Source organism: Seriola lalandi, unplaced genomic scaffold, assembly GCF_002814215.2.
Source record: "Seriola lalandi dorsalis isolate HSWRI2012SDOR001 ecotype SW California unplaced genomic scaffold, Sedor1 jcf7180002054832, whole genome shotgun sequence".
NCBI lineage: Eukaryota > Metazoa > Chordata > Actinopteri > Carangiformes > Carangidae > Seriola > Seriola lalandi.
This window is the reverse complement of record NW_019525385.1, coordinates 156,951-180,797: the sequence shown is the minus strand read 5'-3', so window position 1 is coordinate 180,797 and position 23,847 is coordinate 156,951. Positions and strand designations below refer to the sequence as shown.

At 39.9% G+C, this 23,847-nt stretch overlaps 1 protein-coding gene across 5 annotated transcripts; it reads right to left on the bottom strand.

Annotated features, from left to right (window-relative positions):
- Positions 1 to 120: 120 nt before the first annotated feature.
- On the bottom strand, positions 121 to 23,008 carry slka (STE20-like kinase a). 5 transcript variants are annotated; one of them, XM_087179380.1, is made up of 20 exons: positions 22,415 to 23,008; positions 19,450 to 19,614; positions 16,569 to 16,617; positions 15,861 to 16,010; positions 14,880 to 14,952; positions 14,279 to 14,473; positions 13,967 to 14,048; positions 12,965 to 13,096; positions 11,558 to 12,799; positions 11,283 to 11,413; positions 9,307 to 9,430; positions 8,721 to 8,900; positions 6,811 to 6,903; positions 5,472 to 5,543; positions 4,314 to 4,443; positions 3,487 to 3,611; positions 3,193 to 3,387; positions 2,487 to 2,612; positions 2,159 to 2,272; positions 121 to 2,012 (listed from the first exon to the last, which is right to left on the bottom strand). In XM_087179380.1, exons 1-20 carry the CDS (start codon positions 22,562 to 22,564, stop codon positions 1,866 to 1,868), a joined length of 3,675 nt encoding a protein of 1,224 aa, XP_087035506.1. In that variant the 5' UTR covers positions 22,565 to 23,008; the 3' UTR covers positions 121 to 1,865. The 5 variants fall into 5 exon arrangements, with proteins under 5 accessions (XP_087035506.1, XP_023282365.1, XP_023282364.1 ...); XM_023426597.2 differs by lacking the exon at positions 5,472 to 5,543 and having other exon boundaries at positions 22,415 to 23,007; XM_023426596.2 differs by lacking the exon at positions 6,811 to 6,903 and having other exon boundaries at positions 5,472 to 5,573; positions 22,415 to 23,007.
- Positions 23,009 to 23,847: the final 839 nt, after the last annotated feature.

Below are 23,847 nucleotides of genomic sequence, written 5' to 3'. Positions count from 1 at the left end.
CATTTGATCATTATATTTGAAAGACACACAAATAAATCTATTTTTGGACTTGTGAGTTTTGATATCTGTATGACTAAACTGATCTAAAAAGGTGTTTTAAGACAGTTAAAATGTCAAATAAACAGTCAATATTTTATTTACAACCAAAAATGTCTATTTGTAAAGACACTTTAAATACATTTGATCTGACATCAAAAATGCATATACTAAGAATATCCATTGTGGTAGAATGACACCGACACATTAAAATGCTGTAACTTAACAAAATAAAAAAATATTTGAAATCTATGGGGCGTATGGTGTAATTCACAAGACACAGTCTCCAATAACCCCAATAAAAATCCAGCATTCATGACAAAACACTAGTCAATGCTAATGTCAGCATACAGAAATGAACATGCATTGATGAAATGCACTGTCAAAATAAACTAATCAGGTATCTTTATCTTGAAATAGGTCTCTTTTTATGAACCATCAATACTCATAAAATACAGCGAAGGACGTCTCCACACACATTGAAATTCATACAGTTACAGATACAGCATTTCACCTTTCATACAACGCCGCTATGAATAAGAGGAAAAGCTCACCATAAAGAGCAATTACAGCATCAATATAATCAGGAATACGTGTTTAGAAAACTAGATGTGGTCATAAAATACAGGGGCATATTTGAAAAAAAAAAAGAAAAAAAAAAAGGTAAAATTATAATTAAAAAAAAGCAGGCAAAAATGTTGAAAAAATTCAGTCAGTTTGGAGTTTGAATAGGCTTGGGTGACACAAGGGTGACTCGCTGTCAGGAATACATTGATAGTTTATAACTGCATTTTTTTTTTTCTTTAGCTCATGTGGCAGAACAGTGCAAATCAACAGCTTTACATTCCTTTAGTAACCATTTGTGTTCATACCTCACCGCACTGCTCAATATAACCCCCAGAAGGTAAAGTGATTTCTTTAATATATATATATAAAAAAAAGGATTTGATTGCTCTCCAGGAAGAAACAGGTCACCTATGTTTAACTAAAGAGGGAAATGTATGTTTGCGAGTACAGCACTGAAATGAAATGAAATTCTAAAGAAATAGTTATATTTTTGTTCATTCATCTCTCTAGACTGTAAAATCCTCATGGTAAGCACCGGATTGGATTAAACTTCATATTTAGGTACAGACATGTAACGTTTCACTCATTTACAACACAAGTACATTCCTTTTCATTTTAACTCACAGCCTTATGATCCCAACATGATGCTATTTTTGGCTCTCATGGCAACAACAGACACTGCGCACGTAAGACTACACGACCATAACAAAGTCCACTGACTCATCAGTACAGCTCCCTTTGAAAACAAGATCTCAGAGTTGGCTTAATCACCAGCTCATATGAAATAACGAAAATAATCTCTCTACATCTTATGGTTACGGGTGGAAAAGATAACCAGTTATTGAAGTGCAACACATTCAGGGGGCACTGTATTTACTGCAAGCTGTAGAAAACACAGGGAAGTGCCTAAATGCAGGAAAAGGAATATATGAGGCACTGGAGATCATTCATACTGTAGCAGGCTGTGCTTACAATAATCTGATAAGCATGATTGGCCTTAGCTACCAACTGCAGACTTTTAAATTTTGAACATGCTCAAAAAAGTGCATATTATCCATTGGACAATTTCTCAACAAGCTGAGAAAAAATGATTAAGTGCGTGTGTAGGCACATCATGCTCACTTATGGTGGAATCATAGCAGTGAAGAGATATTCATGTTTATCAGTAACGGTCAGAGAAATGATATCGCTCCACCAGGAAGCGTCTGTGAGCGCAGCCGAGTTTGACGGGAGTCTGTTTTGCAGCATAGACACACGTGAGGCTATAAACCGGAGTTGTGCAGGTTTGGGATGGGGTAAAATTTGGATACTCGACTCTGGGTGGTGGGGTTAAGGCATTCAGATTCACCGCTCATCTTGAAGAAGACCTCCTGCTCCTGGAGCTTCCGTGTGAACTCCTCCTCTAACGCCTGCAGGGGGCAGCAGATACAAACGACTGAGTCAACCTCCTTGATGGTTACATGACAAAAAAATCTGGGCTGCAGATTGATACTGAACAGTGCAGAAACAGTTCATAAGAGACATAAAATTCCCAAATTAAGGATGTTAAATCTACCTTCTTCCTGGGTCTGAGCTTCTCTCTCCACTCCTTTATCTCTTGGCTGTGCTCCTCATCCAGCTCCTTCAGCTTTTGGGTCTCATGTTCAATCAGAAGGTGGCATTTCTCATTCTGAAAGAGAACATGGGTAAACACAGGATTAATGTCCTGGATTAATGAGTATACTGGAATATACTTATGTCTATTTATTTTAACCGTTTTTAAAATCAGCATTGGATCATAAGATCAAAATTGTTTGCTCTTATTGTTTTTCTCATTATCCTTCTACAGTCACAGTCCACAACACATAAAATAATGTGTGGGTGTGTGTGTGTTGTAGCCTGACCTGTAGCTGCTGCAGCTCCCTGATGTTTGAGTCACACTGCAGCTGCAGATCTCTCATCTGGTTCTCATGTTTCTGGTGTTGATGGAGCCTCTCGTTCTTCTGCCTCTTTTCTTCCTGAGCAGCAAACTGGACCACACACGCATAATACAACAGACAACTGTTAATTGCACGTCCCTAAAACTCATAACACTTACCACAGAAAACTATTAAGTGACCTGTCTTTTTGGCAGAAAGGTTGTATTTTGAAAAGTGTTCTGCTCATACTCTGAGCAGTGTAAGCACATACAGTGGAATGATAGACAGGCGATTATGCGGAAGGACAAGTGAGAGACTGTAGTGAAACACTGACTGTAAACACAAAAATCTTTTCAGTTTCTCAGTTTTGTATTTACACTTCAGAGTGTCAGGCAATGCCCTATTCTCATCAACTAATCCTTACTGCCTATCACGATTATGTGCTGGTTTTATCTGAACAAAACTCAACTGAAACGACGGGGCTGGGGAAACTTGTGAAATGGTGACTGGAAAGTTACCGGTCTGACATCCAGAGAACTGTTTGTATAAGGCAAATCCTGGGTGTGACTGTATGCCAGAGTGACATAGTGTTGCTAAAAGTAGACCATGCATATTGAGTCACTACTCCTTCAATGTGCCAATTACAAATTGTAAAACAGCAGCAGCAGGAGTCCACACTCAGTGTCTGTACCTGTTTTATCCGTTCTCTCTCCTGCTCTGGGGTGACAGTGGCAGTGGCAGTGATGCGGAGGCTCTTCTTGAACATGGCCATGCGGGTCTTTGCCTCGCTGCGCTGGATCTTGGGCAGACGAACCCTCTCTTGAGTCTGTTTGTTCTTCATCTCCTCTATCAGCCGCTGGTTGTAGCGCTGCATCTGCTCCATCTCCTATAAAATACACACATGCATACAGTTTTGAGTTCAGCAGGGTCGTTTTAAACAACATGATACATTTCTCCGTGCAAATCACTCTCTCCGGGCTCATACTTTCTCATGCCTCTTCAGCAGCTGGTGTCTTTGCAGGAAGTATTGATCTTTCAGCTGCTGCTTCAGCTGCTGGTGCTTCTCCTGCAGGTGGCGCTCCTCCAGCTCCCACATGGCTGCCTCTCGAGCTACAAAACACATATGTCGATTCCCACAAGAACATCACTCGAGGCCACGCAAGTGTGAGTTATCAGACAAGTGCATGCATGTTAGCTGGTGACAAAATAAAGAGACTGTCAGCAAGTTAGACAAGCTGTAACATGTCCTCTCAAACAGTGCGTCCTTATTCTCATCTGTCTGTCAAAGTCAGTATTTACAAACTGTTGGCGAGAAAAGGTGTCGCTGACTTACACCCCTTTACTAGTTGAGAGTGAATCAAAAGTTTTAAAAAAATACTTTTTTTTTTCTACCTTTCAGGCTGCAGTTGGTTTCATGATTCTTTGTTATGAAAATAGACTTTGAGAGACTTGAAATTTACAAAAGATGCTTGAGATGAGTTGGTTGCTTGGGAGGTAAACCATCACACCAAGTTGACTTTTTTCTTGTCAAATTCAATGATAACAATTTAGTCTAAGCTTGGATTGGTAAGAAAAATCTGCTGATTTGGTGCATTCAGCTGAGGAAATCAGAACCACAAGCGTCACCATGTTTGTCACCAGCACATGAAAGCAGCCTCAATTCAACTCGAGTAAGTTTCAGTCTTCAATCTGACTTTCATATCATGCTAAAATTAATAGGTTGTAGTTTAGGCAATACATTAAAAAAAGGAATGTTTTTCAAAAAATGGTAGAGTAGTAAAGTAGTAAAATAGTTCTTTCACCAGCTCCCACCTCTCATGAGCTGCTGCTTGTGGTTGAGGCAGTCTCTCTCAATAGTGGCGATCTCCAGTTTATGCTGCTGGATGATTTTCTTTAGAGCTCCGTCCAGGTCTTGCTGCTGCTTCTGTAGGAACTCCTGCTCCTGAGGAGCCAGAGAGAAGGAGAGCAGTGAGGAACACCCAGGGGAAGTCGTGAGGATGACACAGAGGGACAGCCAAGAGAAGAGAGAGGAAGCAGAATAAAATGTCACAATGCCTAGTCAAGTCATCCACTTCAAGTTCAGCACAACACAGAGCACTAAGATGTTACATCATCAACTGGAATCAGTAAAGGAGACACTCAGAGATCATGGATGGCAACGATCCACAATGGAGGTGAAGAGAGAAAGAAAGAAAAGTTAACAGTTCAGTAGAGATAAGATTTACAGTTTTATGTAAGACAACATCTATAGTGACATTCACATAGTCCAGAGCCCAGTCTACATTATGCCTAACTCATTACATAACCACCAATTTTCTTTTCTATCTTTAACCATAGATTTCTAATACCTAGCTGGTGGCAAATTGTAGGTTATGTGCTACTATTACTTACCTATGATTAGGCATAATTGATCATATAATCACACAGAATTCACTTTATCAGTAGTAAACTTAGGTACCATTATTATTATTATACTACTGAATCCAAGATAAGCTGGTTAAAATGTGAGACCATAACCAAATCATGCACAATAATATTGACTTTTACATCCATCCTGTGAGGTAGGAAGTCAGTATTTGGACCTTGGCTGACAAGAGACAAACATGGGTCCAGACAGAAGGGGATCAACAACTATACCATCTCTGGGACTGGCCACTGTACATGTTTACTCCCTTACATGTTTGATGCAAAATACAAATAAAACCATATATAATACACAGACTAGATGTAGAACATTTGTGGATTGGTGGAGGAAAAATACTGAGCAGAAGAAGAAAGAGAGGGAACCACTGCACAAACACAGTGATAACAACACTGATAAAAAAAAAAAAAAAAACCCATGCTTATATGTGTCATTCTTAAAGTAAAACTGAACCATCAAAAACTACCCTGTCACTTAACTTTGCACACATCTAAGTATGGGCCAGAGATGGAGAGAAGCAGGGCGGGAGTGGGGTCGGGGGGACTTACATCCTGCATCTGAGCGTTGAAGAGTGCGCATGAGGACAACTGAAAAGACTGTATCATAACCTGGGCCACTGCCTGCGGAGGAGAGCACACAGCGCACTCGCCCTGATCAGGGACAGACAGCACACAGCAGGCTGAGGATCTCTCACTCTCACACACAAACAGCCAACACACACACTGATTCTTCCTAAGTTATGCAAGAGATGGCCCTTTCTACTTTGGGAATATTGGTGAGTTTAAGGCGCACAGCACAGTTCTGCATCAATGTTAGGAGGATGTCAGTTCATTAGTTATTAATACTCTTCTTATAATTCCAGCATTTCAGTTTAATCCAGCTTGCAAAAGAGCAATTTTGTTATTTTCCATGCTACTGGCTCTCGGGGTGTTAATAATCTGAGAGTTACCTTTTAAAGAACAGAAGGCCTTTGTCCACATGACTTACATCTAATTCATGAAAGATGCACAGGAAAACAAAGTTTGGAAAAGGCTTTCAGGTCAGATGTCTACAGAGGAAACAAAAGCTGTGTCTGCAATTGCTCCCTCATTCATTAATCCACTGTTTCCTACATGATAAAACACTCTAGGGTTCTCTGTGGTTTGTGGCTAATTGAGAGCAGACACCTGTGAATCATCATCGTCAGCTGAATCACCACTGACAACTGTAACAGCAGCAAAGGGTTGCACTGTGGGATGCAATCCACTCCAACATCACCACTATGACCTACGACCTGAATGCTAAAAATTATAGAATTAACACCTCTATGACAGTGCCAACAGAACAGTTGTGATGGATTGCTTTAAAAAATGCATTAGTGTTTATCATGATGTATTGCATCTTCTGGAAATTCAAATGAGAAACCACTTGCAAACAAAATAACCTGATAGGAGTGAATTAAATACACAACAGATCAAAGTACTTCATCACATTGACGCTACAGTTCTGTGAGTCCAATATATCCATAAAGCAGTGCTCATTGATTTATGTCTTTGTCCATAATGGCTTAATACCACCACATATATTAAAGGGAACACTAACTCAGTGTAAATGGAATGGTAAAATCTTGGATGCCTGACATTTCTATAGTACTATGACTCATATGCATTGTCATGTTACTCAACCATACCTAAAATTCAAACACTCAAATACAATGCCAAAAGGACATTACAGTGCACCAGCTGGAAAATAAGGAGCAATTACAGACACACTGAGACTTTGTGTTTGTGTGCATATGAATACTTTAAATGAATAAAATAGGTTAGAGGGAGAGAGGAATAAAGAGAAAGAAAGAAAAAGTGACCGCTTACTGTTTCACAGAGTAAGAGACAGAAGGTGATAGTTTACCTCTGCAGTCTTAAGGAGCGTTAGGTCCTCCTTTAAGCGTTTCATGAGCTCTTTTCTCATGTGTTTGGGTGACTGTCCAACTTCCTGTTTGACCTACAGTGTATGTGCAGAAACTGGCAGATGTATATCTTGAAAATCTAACAAAGCTGGCCAACAAGAGTAGAAGACATGCAAGGCCCACTTTGAGAGGAGAGATACTGCATCCAGCCACCAACTGATCAGTCTGATTAGTCAGTCAGTCTTTGATTAGTGGTTTTTCAGAGCATGTCAGAAACTGTCAGTTTGAACTGCATGAGTCATGTCAGGACAAAGTCAAAAGAAAGATTTGACTGCTACATTGCAGACGATGTTAGTCTAAAAAAAAATCCCACTCCCCTTGTACTACTTTGTTTCCCACAGCCATCAGAATGATTATTTTGACTCTTGAAATTAAGAAGCCAGAGTAACTGAGTAGGAATCATCGCCATCATAAATACGACCTCGAATGTTTAACAGTCCTGAATTGCGGACTGCTCCCAGGCTCTCAATTTATAAATGAATGCAGTTAAGAATAAATATTAAACATAAAATGCTTCAAATCTCCCTGCTTATGCAAGACTAATGCTACAATTAGTAATTATTTTCATTAATTTAACTGTAAATAATTTTCTCAATTAATTCTTTGGTTAGAAAAAAAGTGACCAATGCCATCATATTTTCATGAAGCTCAAGGTGGCATCTTCAAGTTGTGCGTTTTGTCCGATCAACAGTCCAAAACAGTCCTAAAGATAGTCAGTTTATCATCACATACGACAAAGAAACGCAGTAAATCCTTAAACTTGAGAAGATGGAACAATATGACATTTGACATTTTTGCTTGAAAAGTTACTTAAACAATGCAACGATTATCAAAATACATGTTGATTAATTTGTTGATTAACTGTCGCAGCTCTATTAAAGACTATTCCATATCAGTTACTCTGATGCAAGGCTTTCATTATTTCCCCCAAAAGAGCCCAACACCACTTGGAAAAATCTTCAAATATTGGCCGTCACATGACCAAAGCCACCTCACACACTCATACAAGAGACATGGTTAGTTAAATTACACAGTAAAAACACATTTTGGATAAAGAGTACAACATTGCAAAAAACAAAAAGGTACAAATAACTACAAATTTCAGAGCAGTAGGCTATATCTTATATTTTTGCTGCAACACAACAACAAAGCTGAGGGCTGAAGCAACCACTTTAAGCCAACCTGTAATAAGATAATATTTTTCAGTACGCTGGAAATACTCTTAAGTGGCCCACAAAGCAAACTGCGAGCAGCTAGAGCACAACCACCACCAAGGCATCATAATGCACAATTGATGCCAAACAGCACTACTGCCATGAAAGAAGCTGAATATAGCGAAAAACACAAACTGCAAGCACACCCAAAACATCCAATAAAGCATTTAAGGCTGCCAAGCAGAGAAAGAGGCAGAAAAGACGACTAAAGACTTAGCATGTATGTATAACAAGCCCAGTACATCATGATGATAAGCTTAGCCTGAGTCTGAACCTTTATTAAATAGTTCACTAAAAATAACAAATAGACTCTGTAGCACAGTATTCCTACAGACGCAACCAGAAGCCTCGGGCAGATGAATAATGGATACGACAACATGAAGCTTGAGGCATCTAGGAGAAAGATGGCACAGTCTGCCTGTTGCCATCATTTGCACACATATAGTACCAGGCAGAACAGCAAGGCATACCACTCCCATAGGATTAATATGACACAGCCAAGAAAGCCACCGGCTAAATTGTTAAACACATGCACTATTAAACAACTTGTATCTATGACATGCAAAGGCTTCTCCAGTTAAGAGCTGATCAGCCGACTAAGGACACTTCCATGCAGAAACAGTCTTGCAGGACCATACCTCTTTCTTGCGGTTCTTCAGCATGTTTTGGAACTTAGAGAGCTCTTTGTCTTGATCCGATTTGATGCGTTTGGCTTCGTCTCTGAGCCGGCTGGTGTGATCCTGTTCCAGTCGCTCAATGGTCTGCTTCTGCTTCTTCTCAAGATTTTCCACTTCTTGGTCATATTGACGCTTCTTAGCCTGCACAGACAGAACCGACAGACAGTGGCATTAGCCTGACAAGATGACATCAAGTGTTTATTATATCACAAGATTCATACACTTCAACACCCAAAAGTTTGCTTCAGGACTTTATTGCTTAGGGAGGGGAAAATTAACTGTACATGCAGTCATTTTAACTTGGATACAAGACAGGGTCTGATAGACTCAAATTACTAAGTTTCTAATATTGTGACCTTGACTGATTTAAGCAGTGCGCTTCACAGTAGAAATACTAAATGAATAAATGAGTGTTATAGGCAGCGAAGTGTTTAACCTCATGCAAGTCTCTCCATTCAGATCAACTCTGAGATGAAGCAACTCGTTTCTTAGGAGATGCAAATTAAAAAAAATATCACACCACTGCGGTATGAACAAACTGACTCACAGTAGTTTCCTGTTCAAAGCGCCGGTAGATCTGCTCTCTCTGCTGCTGCAGCTTGTTGCTCAGCTGCTGCTGGGCCCTCTGCTCCTCTTTCTGCAGGAGGCGCAGCTCTCTCAACTCCTGCCGCCTGAGGAAACCCCACCAACAGTGCAATGCCACCATATTTACTCATTTCAAATTCAGTAGTTTGTTATTGATGAGATAAGATTTTTTCCACTCCAAATTTTAATTTTTAATTTCTGAGATGATTTTATTATTGCATAGTTTTTCCTCTAATATGCAACAAAAGATTCTTTACAACATTAATGTCCAATTCATATTGCACAAGAGACTATTCTTCTCTTGCTATGAGGATTCTGGTCTAGTCTGCTGTACATGCTAGTTCTGTACATTACTGATATTAAAGGTAGAGTAAGCGATTGTAACCTAATACACTTTTTGGGTGAAGAACCATGTTAACATTGGTGAGGCCGTCAAGAGGTGGGGACTGTATGGTTGGACTGGGAAAGAAATTCACCCGTGGACTTATCCGCTGCAACTGGCCCACACCCCAATTGACAGTCACACATAGATGGCCGGGTCAGAGACTGACGGAATAGGTAAAAACTTTATGGATATTTTGATGGGACACCGGCCGACCAATGTCGCGGCCTACTTCTTTCGAACTATGGTGGATAGAAGTCCAGGAGTTGAAATGTATGAGGACGTATGAACATTGCTCTGTTTTTCCTTGACATTTGGGTAACATTAGCTTGGCTATGTTTCGGAAAGCCAATAGGTCAGTTGGTCTGTTTTGTACCGTTGGCTAATGTTTGCGATAGCTAATCCCGACTGGTTAGTTAGCAAGCAGGTACTGGTGTCACATTTCTGTAGGGCTGTCCCAAACGATTATTCTTTAAACGATTAATCTAGCGATTACTTTTTCGATTATTCGACTAATCTAACGATTATTTTTTTTATTAACCTAACAGTAATTTTATTGCAATTATTTTCCAGTTAGTCATTTAATATAACAATTTGCCCCGTCCAACACACACACTGCACCAGGGTGTTTCCTCTTTATGTGCTCGTGCATGACTGTTGTGCTAGAGTGATATGCCAGATGCACTTTGCAGAATCTGCAGACTACCGCACCGTTGGTGTCAAGATTAAAGTATTCCCAACTTTGGAGGACCGTGTGCGAGCCTTTTTTGCCGCGTGTTGCTCCACACGCTCCGTCGTACTTCTGGTAGACGCCGCCATGTTGTTCAAATAGATTACACAGACGCAAATCATTCACGTAGTCAATGACTTCAATTACGTCATTGTCCCAGCCCTTGCGCTGCGCTTGTATCCGGGTAAACCAAAGACGATGGATATAAACGGTCCCATTAGAAAGTTCCAGTTTTGTTCTATGAATAGTTACCCTGTGTGGTTTTACACGACGCGTCGACACTAAAATTCCACGTCGAATAATTTTTATAATCGACAATGTCGATGACGACGGATAATCGTCCCAGCCCTACATTTCTGTGTTTGGTATCATTAAATTACTTGCACTTGGACAAGTGAAAAGACACATCCACGCCTGGAGACCACCAATGTGTCATCACTTTGGCAATGCGCGTCCATGAATTTGAGAGGCAGAACTTCAGAATGAGCTCTGAAGGGAGGGGTATTTGTTTTGTCATCAAGTTCAGACATCAACTGTCTTTCTCCAGCACTGCTTACTCTACCTTTAAGGTCATGAACCACAAAGCAGATAGTCAGACAGCATTTGTGTAAACAGTCGGAACAGCATGTCTCATGTCTTTAAAAGGCAACATGGGAGATGACAGTAACATAATGCAGCATTCATCATGGGAGATAACCCATCTGGCATTTGTAAAAAGCTGTGGGAGTTGTGAAATGAACGAGAACTATTTAAGGCAGGCATGTTAAATAGGTCGTGTCCCATATTTAGACCAACAGTATGGCAAGCAGATCGGATACAGACATACCTCAGGAACCTCATCTCCTCGCTCTTGGTGTCGTTATCTGTCACTATCTTTGATGTCGTCACACTGACCTCCACACCATCCACCATGAACTTGCGTGTCTTCTTCAGAGTCTTCTTCTGACGTTTTGACTCCTACAAATCAAACAGGGATGTTGTAGGAGCTGAAATTATTCAAATTAGATTCAAAGAAAATTCAGATCAATAAGATTAAGAATGACTAAGATAGTGTTGATAATTTAACAACTGAGGTTGTAAATGAGGCACAGATTATGTTACCTGCATAGAAATAGAGCCCCCTTCTTTGCTCTTGGACAGGAAGCTAGAAATGGACAGATTCAGGTCCAGGCTATTGCTATCAGCAGCAGAGCTGCTTCCAGAGTCAGAGTCCTTCTCCACATCTGGCTTGATCACAGCAGGGCTTCCTTGCTCCATCTTGGTTTCAGAATCTTCTTCACTCTGCGGGACAGAGACGGCATCTTGGGAAGCGCTCTCATCGGTATGGGTAGCTTTCTTCTCATCTTCCTTCACAGGGACATCTTTAGGCTCCACTTGTTCTGAATCCTCAGAGCTGACTTTGACTTCATCACTGACTCCATTAGTGGATTCAGTTGGTGCCTGTTTCTCCAATTCAGTCTCCTCTCTGGTCTGATTCTCTTGTTCAGGCTGCTCTGCCTCTTCTGGGGCCACATCCTCAGGCTTTCCCTCTATGTGACTTTCCATGGTCCCCTTCTCCAACAAGATGTTAGTGGAGGTGTCATCCACATTTGAATTTGTGTCTGCCTCTCCATTCATGTTTTTGTCCTTTACATTTGATTCCATATTCTCTGTGTTTACATTTACATCTGTGCCATTAGCTATGTCTTCTATTCTGTCCTCTGTCACTTTGTGTTGAGGCATCTCCTCACCTGGTTCTTTGCTTTCTTCTTCTGCTTGTGCTACCTCTCCTGATATAGATTCTGCTTCCTCAGGTGTATCTTCAGGTTGCTCTTCTGATTCCCTGGATTCTTCTTTACCTACTTCTTTTTCTTCCTCTTCTTTCACATCCTCCAGCTTTCTTTCTTCTTCTGTTACTTGAGTAGGTTCATTCTCCATTTTCTGTTCTTGTGTCTGCTTCTGGTCCTCCTCTGTTTCATGACCATCTGTGTCAAGTTCGGCATCTATGGGTTCTTCTGGCTGTGATACTACAGGCTCAGCAGGAATTTCTTCATCTTGACCATCTTCTGGCTTAGCCTCTGTAGGATCTTGTGAGACAAAGTCTTTGGTGGGCTCTATTATCCCAGCGGCCAGGTCTTCATTACTGGCATCAGACACCTCATTGAGTTTCTCCTCCTCAGTCTTGTCTACCTCACTTGTTCCAAGTCCTTCATCAGAGAGCTTATCACTGGTCCTGTCCTCAGCAGGCTCTGCCTCCACCTTTTCTGTAACAGATTCCAGCGTGGACGGAGTTGGTGGGATTTTGTCATCCTCTGAGCTGGCCACACTGGCATCTGATGGTGCTCGCTTGTGGCCAGGAACAGCCTGAGTCAACAGTAAGAAAAATATGACTAAGTCATAGAAAAGGTCAAAGCACAGTCTTTCAAAAAGATATTAACAATGACTGTTAGAGCTCATACATAATTTGAAAAATATATTTGGTTGGGTAATATTATGCTTTTTACTGTGTGTATGCAATAAAGTACATACCAGAGGCGTATCAGGCTCTTCCTCCTCCTCCTCCTCTTTGCTGTCCTCGATCTCCTCTGTGACTTCAGCTTTGGCCTCGGCTATGAGCTCTCTGAGAGGTTTGCTATCAGTTACACTAGTTACAAAGGGATGCTAAATAGACAGACAGGGACATAAGACATCAATATGCATTAGAAATTTTTGTCCTTCATAAACTGTCAGAGTGAATTAAATATAAGCACAAACAGCAAAACAGAAAATTACACCTTTAAAACATAAGTCACTAATAGGCGGACTGTGGTCAAGATCCGGACCCAGACTCTGTCCTATCCAGACACGGAACTATGATCTATAAATTATTGGGAATTATTACATTTTGACAGTGTTTCTATTTTAGCTGGTGCAGCTTTTCTAGCCTTTACAGCACTGGTCATGTGATGCTACTCTGTCAATCATTGCAACTGCAGTCAGTGAGTGAGATACACAGCCAGTAGAGATGAGACAATAGCAAACATCAGAGAAATAGGGAGGAAAGTGGGACATAAGAAAGAGAAAAGGCGCTATTAAAGCTGTTCAATTGTAAAGATGTGTTGCAACTGTTTACTATAAAAATGGTTGAGGCTTTTAAAATGTGAAATTGAGTTAACAAAAACAGGAAAATTGGAAAGTCAAGCTCAACCTTTCATTTAACTTCTTTTAATTAAGCATCTTATTTTAAGATACACATTTTTCAAAGAATCTCTGTTGTACTTATTAAAGCTTATTTTACTTGAAATGAGAAAAGAACATAAACTTATTAATAGAGAAGCTATTTATAATCCCTCCAGTTGAACCACCTCCCCCTGACCAATGCTCCAGACTGTTGCTTGAAACTTCTGCCCAAATGGACCTCTGCTTTAAAATATGACACATTCAGATTCTTTGCATAAGTGTGTATTCATTCTTTAGGTTATATTCTAGGCTGTGTAGGTGGTTGGGTACTGAGGGATAACAGTAGGGTATGAATGAAACAAGGCAGCTCACCTGTAGAAGCTGTACTGTGCCCCACCTATTGTCCACATTCTTATCAAGTGCTTTCCGCAGAAAGTCATTGAATTCTGATGACCTTTCAAGAATAAATAACAAGGAATCAGTTTGTTGGCCACATAACAGAGTAAGTGTCCCTGGGCCCTGCTTTATGGAGCCAAATTAATACCATTCTTCCCCCTGTGGCCATTCAGTTAAGCATTAACAATTTACCATGCGTTCACACATTAAACAGTCAACATATCCTAATCTCCAATCCGGAAACATTCCAGTGCTACCTCTCTAGTTATAACCAGCGCACCATCTCACCAGCGAGAGGGATTCATGAGTGTGGGCGGCTCGGACTTGGCTATTTTCAGCAGCACTCTCATGGGATTCATCTCGTGATTGGGTGGCTCAATTTGCGCCAGCTCTATCAGGGTTACCCCGAGGGACCAGATATCTGCCTTGTAGTCGTATGGACGGTCCTTGGACGTTTCGCACATTACCACCTCTGGGGCCATCCTGCAAAATCAGAAGTCAGCATTACGCATTAGGCAAATTTCGGGCTGCAAGTGAATGTATGCTTTCACACATGTTGATTGATATGTTTCTGATTTCTAAAGGTAAATTCTCTTTCTATTTAAATATATAGCTCAATCTCAATATATATTTCAAAAATAAAAACAGTATGTACGTGCATTTTGGTCTGGAATTTGCAAAATAGGAAGCCTTCTCAATATTTAAAGCTGAGTTTCTTCCAACACTCAAGTGCATCTAAATTGCTCAATGACACTTTTTCTGTTATCCCACATTCCATGACAGATTCTGTGATACTGCACAAAAAATGTATCACCCCAAACTGTGGGAGACAATACGACAATTATGGACAGGGATGAATGCCCTCTTCTATCCAGGCCGAATGACTCACCAATACGGAGTGCCGATGAAAGAATCTCTTCTCTGTAACGTCTTGGTATTTTTAGCAGACACCCCAAAGTCGGCTGAAAGTAGAAATGAATAATGATTCTTTTCATGAGAGAATCAAATTAAATTGTACAATGACACTGTGAATTCATTTCAATATATTTTTAGCACATTTTTACTAGAGCAAAATAGTTACAGCAGAATTCTTTCTTAACCAACCTGTTTTCAGCTTTCAAATGTGAACCCCATAAATGGGCAGAAAAGCCTCTATCTCCTTTTCATAATGCTCTTAGAGTCCATCATCACTGCCAGCACTTCTGGTACCTGTGCAACTATTTCGGCATTTTTTTCGCATCACTTACAGTGTGTACATATTAGAGGGAAAGAGAGCTCTATCATTAAGTCCCTGGTGCCTGCTTGATAATTATTGTTTGCCAGGCTCCGACATGACCCTCTGCCTACAGAACATGAATCATCAGGGAGCTAGCAGCTATGGATGCTACAGCAGCAACATGAATACTTTTACTTCTTGAATATTATGTAACAAATTCAGTGTATCACCACATCCCGTACATAAGTGGTGTATAAAAAATACAGTTCGCTCCTTTGGGGCAGAAACTACATCACTTTATTTTGTCACATTTTAAATTGTGCACTTGTCACCATTATCCCTAAAATCACTTTGCTCAGCTGGCTGCCGCAGCACTGATGGCAAAGGGATCCACAACAGACTTCAGTAATTAGCTTTTTAAGCCTATTAGTGTTGGCCCTGCAGGACTATTCTCAGTGGTCACCATGGACATACAGTAGATCTGAGAGAGAAATCACGACTGAATCATCTAGTGTTCTGTGTAGTTTTCTGAAGTAAGTACCGTTACGTGTGCTTAGCTGGAACGTAAGTGATCTTTCCTTGCAAAATAATCCTTCACTTTTAATGAAATATTACGATGGCAAACACAGCAGCAAAAGATGAGAGATTTTTTACCCAGTTTCACGTCTCCATCCAAGGAGAGGAGAATGTTCCCGGCTTTCAAGTCTCTGTGGATGACCTTGTTCTCATGGAGGTAAGACAAGGCCTCCAAGGTCTGCCTACACACCACACGGATCTGGGGCTCGGTCAGGGGTCTCTCTAGTTCTGTGGATAAACATACACATGGATAATTCATAAGTCACATTTCTTCCAGATCATATGTTGTTATTGTAGTTTTTGTGATGCACTTTTACAAACACAGACTGGGTTATTTGAATATGTTAATATCAAATGTGATGGCTGGGTGGTACCAATAGAACCCTTACACCAGACAGCATATATGAGTGGACAAATCTGGGGGAAAAATGTGTTTTAGGTGAGCCAGACCACAGACCAGAATGCATCTACATCCAACAGTGGAGTGGATTAATCAGTAACCTCTTTATCATGGTAATTCACAGGTAAGAAAAAGTTGTGAGGTGTTTCGTCAGGCTTGAAAATAAGAGAGAAACTGCAGGCATTAGAAGTGGACTAACCACTCCTTGGAATCTGAGCTACAATAATTACACAGTTGGAATGGTGTCTCCAACTGGGGAAAAGGAAAAAAATCCCACAGAGGCTTCAGGGTGGAATAAAAAGAGTTGGCATTCAAAGATGGAGCAAAGAGAAAGGTCCAGAACTTTATAGTGTTTTTCTGTTTCCTTCAATGAATGAGGGACTTACCCAGCATGATGGCATCCACTGCACCGCCCGCACAGAACTCAATCAGAATCTGCAATGGTAGGACAAAACAAAGTGGAACAATAAGTAATATGTATTGTAACACAATGAAGCCCCAATTATACTACTGCCATAGAGCATCATTTGCTTAAAGGAGGAACTGGAACTCCACAATAGGTGAACAAACATGACCTTTATAGGACAGACATCAGCATCCATGTTCTATGTTATTGATTACACTGTGGAGCCACTCCAAGAAACCAATCAATCAGACACTAAACATCCATACTGACCACCCTCACATCTTCTCTTTTCCATTTCAGGAAAATCTTAATGTTTGTTGGATCATAAACATTAGTAGAGGTTCTAATTGCAAGCAGGAGACTGGGAGCCTCTCATTATGGTTTCTTATAAATTCATATTCTTTAGTGGAAATGCTTCATTTGTATGTCTACATATGACTCACATCCAGGATATTTCATCATACATTCTGATGAAAAATCATTTCCTCATTTTGGTAGCCACTACAGAATATTTAGGAGGTAACGCCTTAAGCCAACACAGTCCATCAAGTCAAAATGCCATATTCAGTACAGACAATTTCATTCTTGGAGTACAGATAGTTTAATTCCTGCCACAAACAATTGTTCTATCCACTCATACTGTATCTAAAACACATTATTTGTATTAAAGGAACTTCTGAGAAGGAATATTCTGAGGAAGTAAGCCAGTGATATCCTTATACATTTGTCAAACGCACAGAAAAGCATGTAACATGCCACTTAAAACTTAAAGTTTACACTTGAGCATATGATACAATACACAGAAGAGGTACTATCAACACAATACAGATGACATGTTTTATCCAGGTGGTCCAATATATAATAATACAAAGACATCTTTGAGTATATATGAAGCCACAGTGCATTAGATGAACATAACACTGTTCCCTAATATTGCTATTGAGATGTAAAACTGCCCAGCTCCTGACCTCAGTTGTAATAGCTGATGTAATGTACCCAACCATTATATTGGCTTTGCCAGCATGTTACTTGGCAGCTCATGGTATCAGATGATAGAAAAAATCAATCAAAGCTACAACTGAGCACCCTCCATTCAGGGAATCAAACAATGAGAAAAAACTATGTGGTTGTTCCGGTTCTGCATAACAATTTTATTGTACTTTGACCATCCCTCTGTCACATTTGTTTGTTTTAACCCTCTTAAACCCTCTTAAACACGTGTTTCCAAATTTCACGTCGCCTGTAGAGCATCATTGCTCGGTGACCGTTTGCTCTAGGGACGTGCCGTTTTTTTCTCCTTAAACTAGACGGGGCTAGGCTCCAATGGTTGAGGTCACAGCCAGTCAGAGTGTTTGATTCAGAGGCTTGGCTTGTCTTGGCTTTATACCCAGAATGTATGGGAGCAGTGAATTTTTTACTCAGTGATAAGAAGTTGTTTAGAGTTTATTGACGTGACAGAATAATGACAGAAGGATGTGACAATCACATATTTAGTGCAGCAGAAGATTTGGAGCTGATTTTTCAAGGAGCAGACAAATCGCCCATAAATACTGCTCCAGAGAATGAGTGAATGAGAATTTTGTGTTGAATTTTTTCTTCGTTATTATGGTTTAAAGTTTTTTTATTTATAAAACAAGGAAAAATTCCATGTTTTTTTTTTTTTTTTTTTTTTTTTTAAAATGGGCCATTAACCTCTATTATACTGTACTGAAGTCTTTATTAAGTGACATCTATTATAAACTGAGGTTATGCTGATTCTAATTCTGATTCTGATTCTATGTGTGGCACTTGGTGAAACTGTTAAAAATGACAAAGGTATTAAAGAACAAAAATATTGAAATATAAATGACATGAAAAATGAATGTTTTAAATTCTATTTTGGGTAATATATACTAATTGAGTAATTCAAAATTAATAGTTAGATTAATCAAAAAATTATCGATAGATTAATCCATAAACAAATAATTGTTAGATGCAACCCTAGATAAATCCATGTTTTTTCTAGCAAAATATTTTCCTTGATTAATCTTTAGTAGGAAAAAGTAACATATCAACACATGCAAAGCAGAGGCAGTTACACATTCATCATGCTGCTTAAACATGGGAGCCGGAGGGACGACCTGCATGCATCTCTGAATTATTCACAGCCACTTTCTCCAGCCACCAAAACCACTCCATTATCTTCACATAGATGTGGCCAGTCCACAAGGGATGTCATATGACACCAACTGCCAGGACCTAATTGCTCTGAGGCCTCTTACTGCACACAGACTGAGATCTACTGACCATGTATGAAAACGGCACTGTGACTTAACTCTCTGCTTACGCTAAAATAGCTTGATAAGAAGAACCAGGACTCTTTTCAAAATGGGTTCAGAGAATTTTACTCTTTTGCTACAATAAAGAAACTATAGTCACTGCTGACAATTTGTGAAAGGGCGAGAATAAGGAAAAAAGCTACATCGCAGAAACATATTGCTCCACTTATAAACATAATCCATTTCTTAAAAGGAGATGATGATACTATGCATTTTTGCTTGAATAGGACCTGTGAAGTCTTGGAGGTCAGGCCATCCTGTGGTAGAGCATGGAGTCTAAGCCTCATACAAGCCTCTAACCGTGTCACATGCTCGGTTTTAAACTCTTCAATTGAAGGCGACAGGAAAGAATGCAGTGCTATTATGCTTTAATCGAATGATATAACAGCTCTTTGAGAAACGGCATAATAAATAATGGCTTGTGATGAATTTATGTGTCCTCATGTGTGACTAGTTCACTGCCTCTGTGTTTCCTTGGCTTCAAATCAACAGCAACACACACACAAAAAAATACTTTCCTCAGTCAGGCACTTGCTTACTTACCCAAAGTTTGCCTTCAAAATAAAAGGCATCCAACAGTTTGACGATGTGATGGTGGTTGCAAGAGGCCAGAATGTCAATCTCTACCATGTAATCCTCCAATTCATCCTCTGTCTTCGTGTCAATAACCTTGGCAGCAGCAAGGGTCCCATTCTGCTTGTTCTGAGCCTGAAGGCAACATTGACAATGACAAAAATAGGAAATTATAGAGTATTGTATATTCTTACAACACCAAATGTATGAATTATTAAGGAAACATAACAAAGCTGGAGACTGTATCAAATGTATCTGTGTTGGTCGATATATTTTAGGTATTGCTGGCACTGTAGGGTTGCTGCTGTGGAAGAAAATCCATCAACATTAACAACTTAATTTAAGACAAAAGCTATTTTGGAGCTAGAGCAACAAACAGAGGAACACTTTATGGCTTGTGTAACTGAAGGCAGTCTCTTGGAGACTCTATGATAACATGTTGTTATACACTGAAGAGGAAAATTACTGTAGGAAAAAAACACAGCACCCATCTAAAGTCAAAATATTTACAATACACCCCATCATCTTCTAACCTACTCTTACAAAAACTCAGCTTGTGAAACTTGCTTACTTCCTCCTCTCCCTTTTCTGCCCTCGCTTCCTTTCACTTTGAAACACCTGCTGTAAGATGAAATGTGAAGTCACAGTGGCGGTTTTTAAAGATTACACCAAATAAATCTAGGATTTAATATGTTTCTGATTAGGGAAATAGCTCATGTATTTGTGTATGTTGGTAACACATGCCTCAAAATCTTCTCTCCCGATTACGCTGCACTCAAAAGACTAATACAAAATTTACCACACCCACACCCAATCAACCAAGTAGCTGAGAAGTTATTTTAAGGCCAGCTTTGGACTTAATGTTTATGGATACAAACACAATCTCAGGGAGTTAAGGAAAAAGAAATGGGAGGGAGTTGTTAGGAGCAACTGCTGCAGAGTGTGTCAGATCCTATATTTACACAGTTCTGACCTGACACACTCCCTGTCTCTTTTCCTTTGTACTGGCCAACGCCTGTCTAGCACAGGCCATCACTAATACATATGCAGATTCAGTATTAGCTTCATGATGGAGAGCCCAGCCGTTATTTGTCCATCATTGAGTTATTCAAGTTGTGTCTCTGGCCTTTGGTCATTATGTACATGACATTTTATGCTTTTCTAAATGAGAGAGTTTGTGGGTGTCATAATAATATTCAGATATTAGATGCATAACAATTTCTTCTTTATAAAAAAACAATGAAATCCTACATGTTGTTAAACTATACTAGACTAGAAACAATGATAAATCTCACCACCACTTGGCAGAGGGACTAAATTCATGTCTGTTTTATTATAACGTAGGTACAGCAGTAAAACTATGTGAACTGACTGGCTAGGTAAATATAATTATGTACCGACTTTGTGTTCAGTCCAAACAAATGACACACCTCTTTGCTAACCAAAAGGTGTACTATAACCTGCGATGGTTGTGCGTGTGAGGTCTGGATTCACACTTTTTTGGCATCTTTGTCACCACGCCCCAAATGAGGCAAACATTAAAAGCCTGTGAAATAACTGATGAAATGCGTTGTCTGTGTTGATAGTTATATGATCTGATGAAGGCAACTCCTCTCCATCCCTATGTTTGTGGGACCAAGGGGTCAGTACATTGGAAGGTGTATAATTATCTACATCTTTAGCCTGAGAAGGAGTGAAAGTTCTCTGGCTTCCACCACAGTTAGTTAATCAGCTAATAAAACTTAACTGTAAACTGGCAAATGATGATTTCTCATTCATTAACTGCCATTATCTGACCATGAGACCCATGAAGGGACCCATAAGTCACACACACACACACACACACACACACACACACACACACACACACACACACACACACACAGAAAGATGTTCACCAGGGCACAGTGCAATCAAGCAGCCTTGAACTGATGAAGAGATGAAGCTTCCTGTGAAACTAACTTCCACTAAACTACTAGAATAACAGCATTTCTCATCTAATAATTATTTGTTAAATTTGTATTATACACCTCAATCTTTCTTAAAATTATTTTTATAAAAAGAAAAGAAACCCAGAGACAAATAAAGGTATATAAACAGAGCTAAATGTTTATGATTTTGCTAACCATGTCACAATGTACTCTCATTTCAAAACAAACTCACACAAAGATAGCCTTGACGGTAACATTAGTTAGCAGAGATTAGAGGTAGTGGACACATAATCATGAATACGTTGCAATATAATGCAATCCTATACTACAAACTACAGCCTCAGAGGGAGGAAAAAACTCCTTATACTGTACCGGTGTTTTAGGTATTGTGTCCACCTAATTTTTAATGTACAGTATGCGTTAGTGAAACAAATAAACTATGAAGCTTCATCAAGACAGACTATTAACAACTACACTAAACATAAAAAATTACACTAAATCCACATCCACACCTGTGCACCTGCCATAATTATTCTGTTGAAGTGAAGCCACCTTCAACAGTTTAACTATGGCCAAGTGCAACTCAATGACATGGCAAAGTCATAATTATAACCTGATATTGTAACAAGGCCCACCTTAAACCTCCAAAAGGGGAAATGTCCCTGACAGAGTTGCGTGGTGAGTTCAAGCTGTTACTAAACACAGCTCTAGCTCACGTTTGTTTGTATTCCATCAACAGGAAGATTTAGCTAAGTAGGCGGGTGAGGTTAGTTAAGGTGCAATATACAGTATGAGTGAACTGTCACAGCATGGATCTGAAACGACAATTTACATTACTGAGAGTCTAGTGGCCTAGAGGATGTGGCCTGAACGAGGACTGGTGCTGTCACTGCTGTCATTTTAACGTTATATCTTATCACCTTCATGCAACAACATGAAACACAATGGAAGCGAGTGTCTTAAGAAATGGGTTAGAAAACCCCAATGCGGATGTAATACATTACCTTATACACTTTCCCAAACGCTCCATCTCCCAGTTCCCCAATAATATCCCAAATTTCCTCTGGGTTAACGTCTCTGTGTACATGTTCATACTGCTTTTTCTTCTTATCGGGCCCTAACTTGAATATCTTCCGAAAATTGAAGAAAGACATCTTTCTCGGATTGTGAACTACAGCGCTGAAGACGCAGTCTCTTCGTTTATTTCCGCCACGAATTTATAGCGGTTCCTCCCGAAGCGGAGCGCAGATGTCTATCGAAATAATAGCATTCACGCGTTAAATGAAGGCAGACAAGCTGGTGTTGTAGCCATTCAGCTATGGTAATGTCAATTATAACTCCCCACGACGGCAGTTATTCAGTCACATCATAGCTAGCGGTGTTCACAGGACGCTGGTCGAGGAGGTGGGGAATATAGAAAAGAGTTCGCTGGTGTTTCCGTTTCAAACGACTGGTATGAAATAAAAGCAAATACCAACCATATCACCACACAGATTACGACATGTTCGTCATTTAACGTTACCGAGGAAAAATGGACAGTCAAAACACCTCATGCTTCGGTTGGCTGACCACACAGAAGTTAGCGGACCAGCGTCAAGCTAACCAACGTAGTTTTATAAATTTCCGTTACAAAAACGTTCAAAATAAAACCGTTTACTAATGAACGTACCAGAGACTTTTAAGCCACTGAAATTGGCAAAGAGACAAATAATAACACATTTAATCGAAACAAGGACATAAATGGCGTGACAATAACGGTACGTCGTGCTATTTTGTGAGAGTGTTAATAGAGAAATGTAGCTAGCTTAATAGCAGCTTAGAGTAACCGCAATGTTATGTCATTCTCCATTGTGTCTAACTGAATGAAAACGCAGTCCTGTGGCATATATTACCAAAATAATTAAAAAAACAAATAAATCAAAATAACAGATTGGATGCTTTTACGTCGGACACTAAACATCGCTGTTTCCGCTGTCAGCTGATCTATGAATAGTGAGCTTGACGCGGTTGGTTGACGGCGTCTGTTTCCTGGATCTCCACAGGACGTGCTCTGCTCAGCGGCCCAGCCCCTCGCCTCAACCACGCATGCTACTTGTCATGAGGAGAAAAAAATGGTAGAAGGTGTTTCACGTTTTCACATTTAAACCCAATTTAGCCCCACATTGTGTCATAAAGTGTCAGATGATGTAGGCTACAGTTCATCTTATTCACAGTAATTAAGCAGTCTTCAGCGTTGGAACGTATCTAAGTATATTAACTAAATGTGCTGTACTTAAGTACGAATATGTGGTACTTGTACTCTACTTGAGTATACGACAGCAGGGCTGGTATTGTTTTCACCTTGTGAGATTATGTATGTGTGTGACATGTGGTCCTAGAGACACCTACTGGGAACTACAAAGGAGACTTGAGGAGGCCTACTTCGGCAGGTGTTTAC

Bases quoted from the DNA above. Each gene is read 5' to 3' on its own strand.
- slka (XM_087179380.1), bottom strand. From the start codon at position 22,564: ATGTCTTTCTTCAATTTTCGGAAGATATTCAAGTTAGGGCCCGATAAG. The intron at 14,049-14,278 runs GTGAGATGGTGC...TATTCTTGAAAG, and splicing joins CTCATGAATCCCTCTCGCTG to GTCATCAGAATTCAATGACT. The intron at 2,613-3,192 runs GTACAGACACTG...TGTGTGGTCCAG, and splicing joins AGAGAGAACGGATAAAACAG to TTTGCTGCTCAGGAAGAAAA.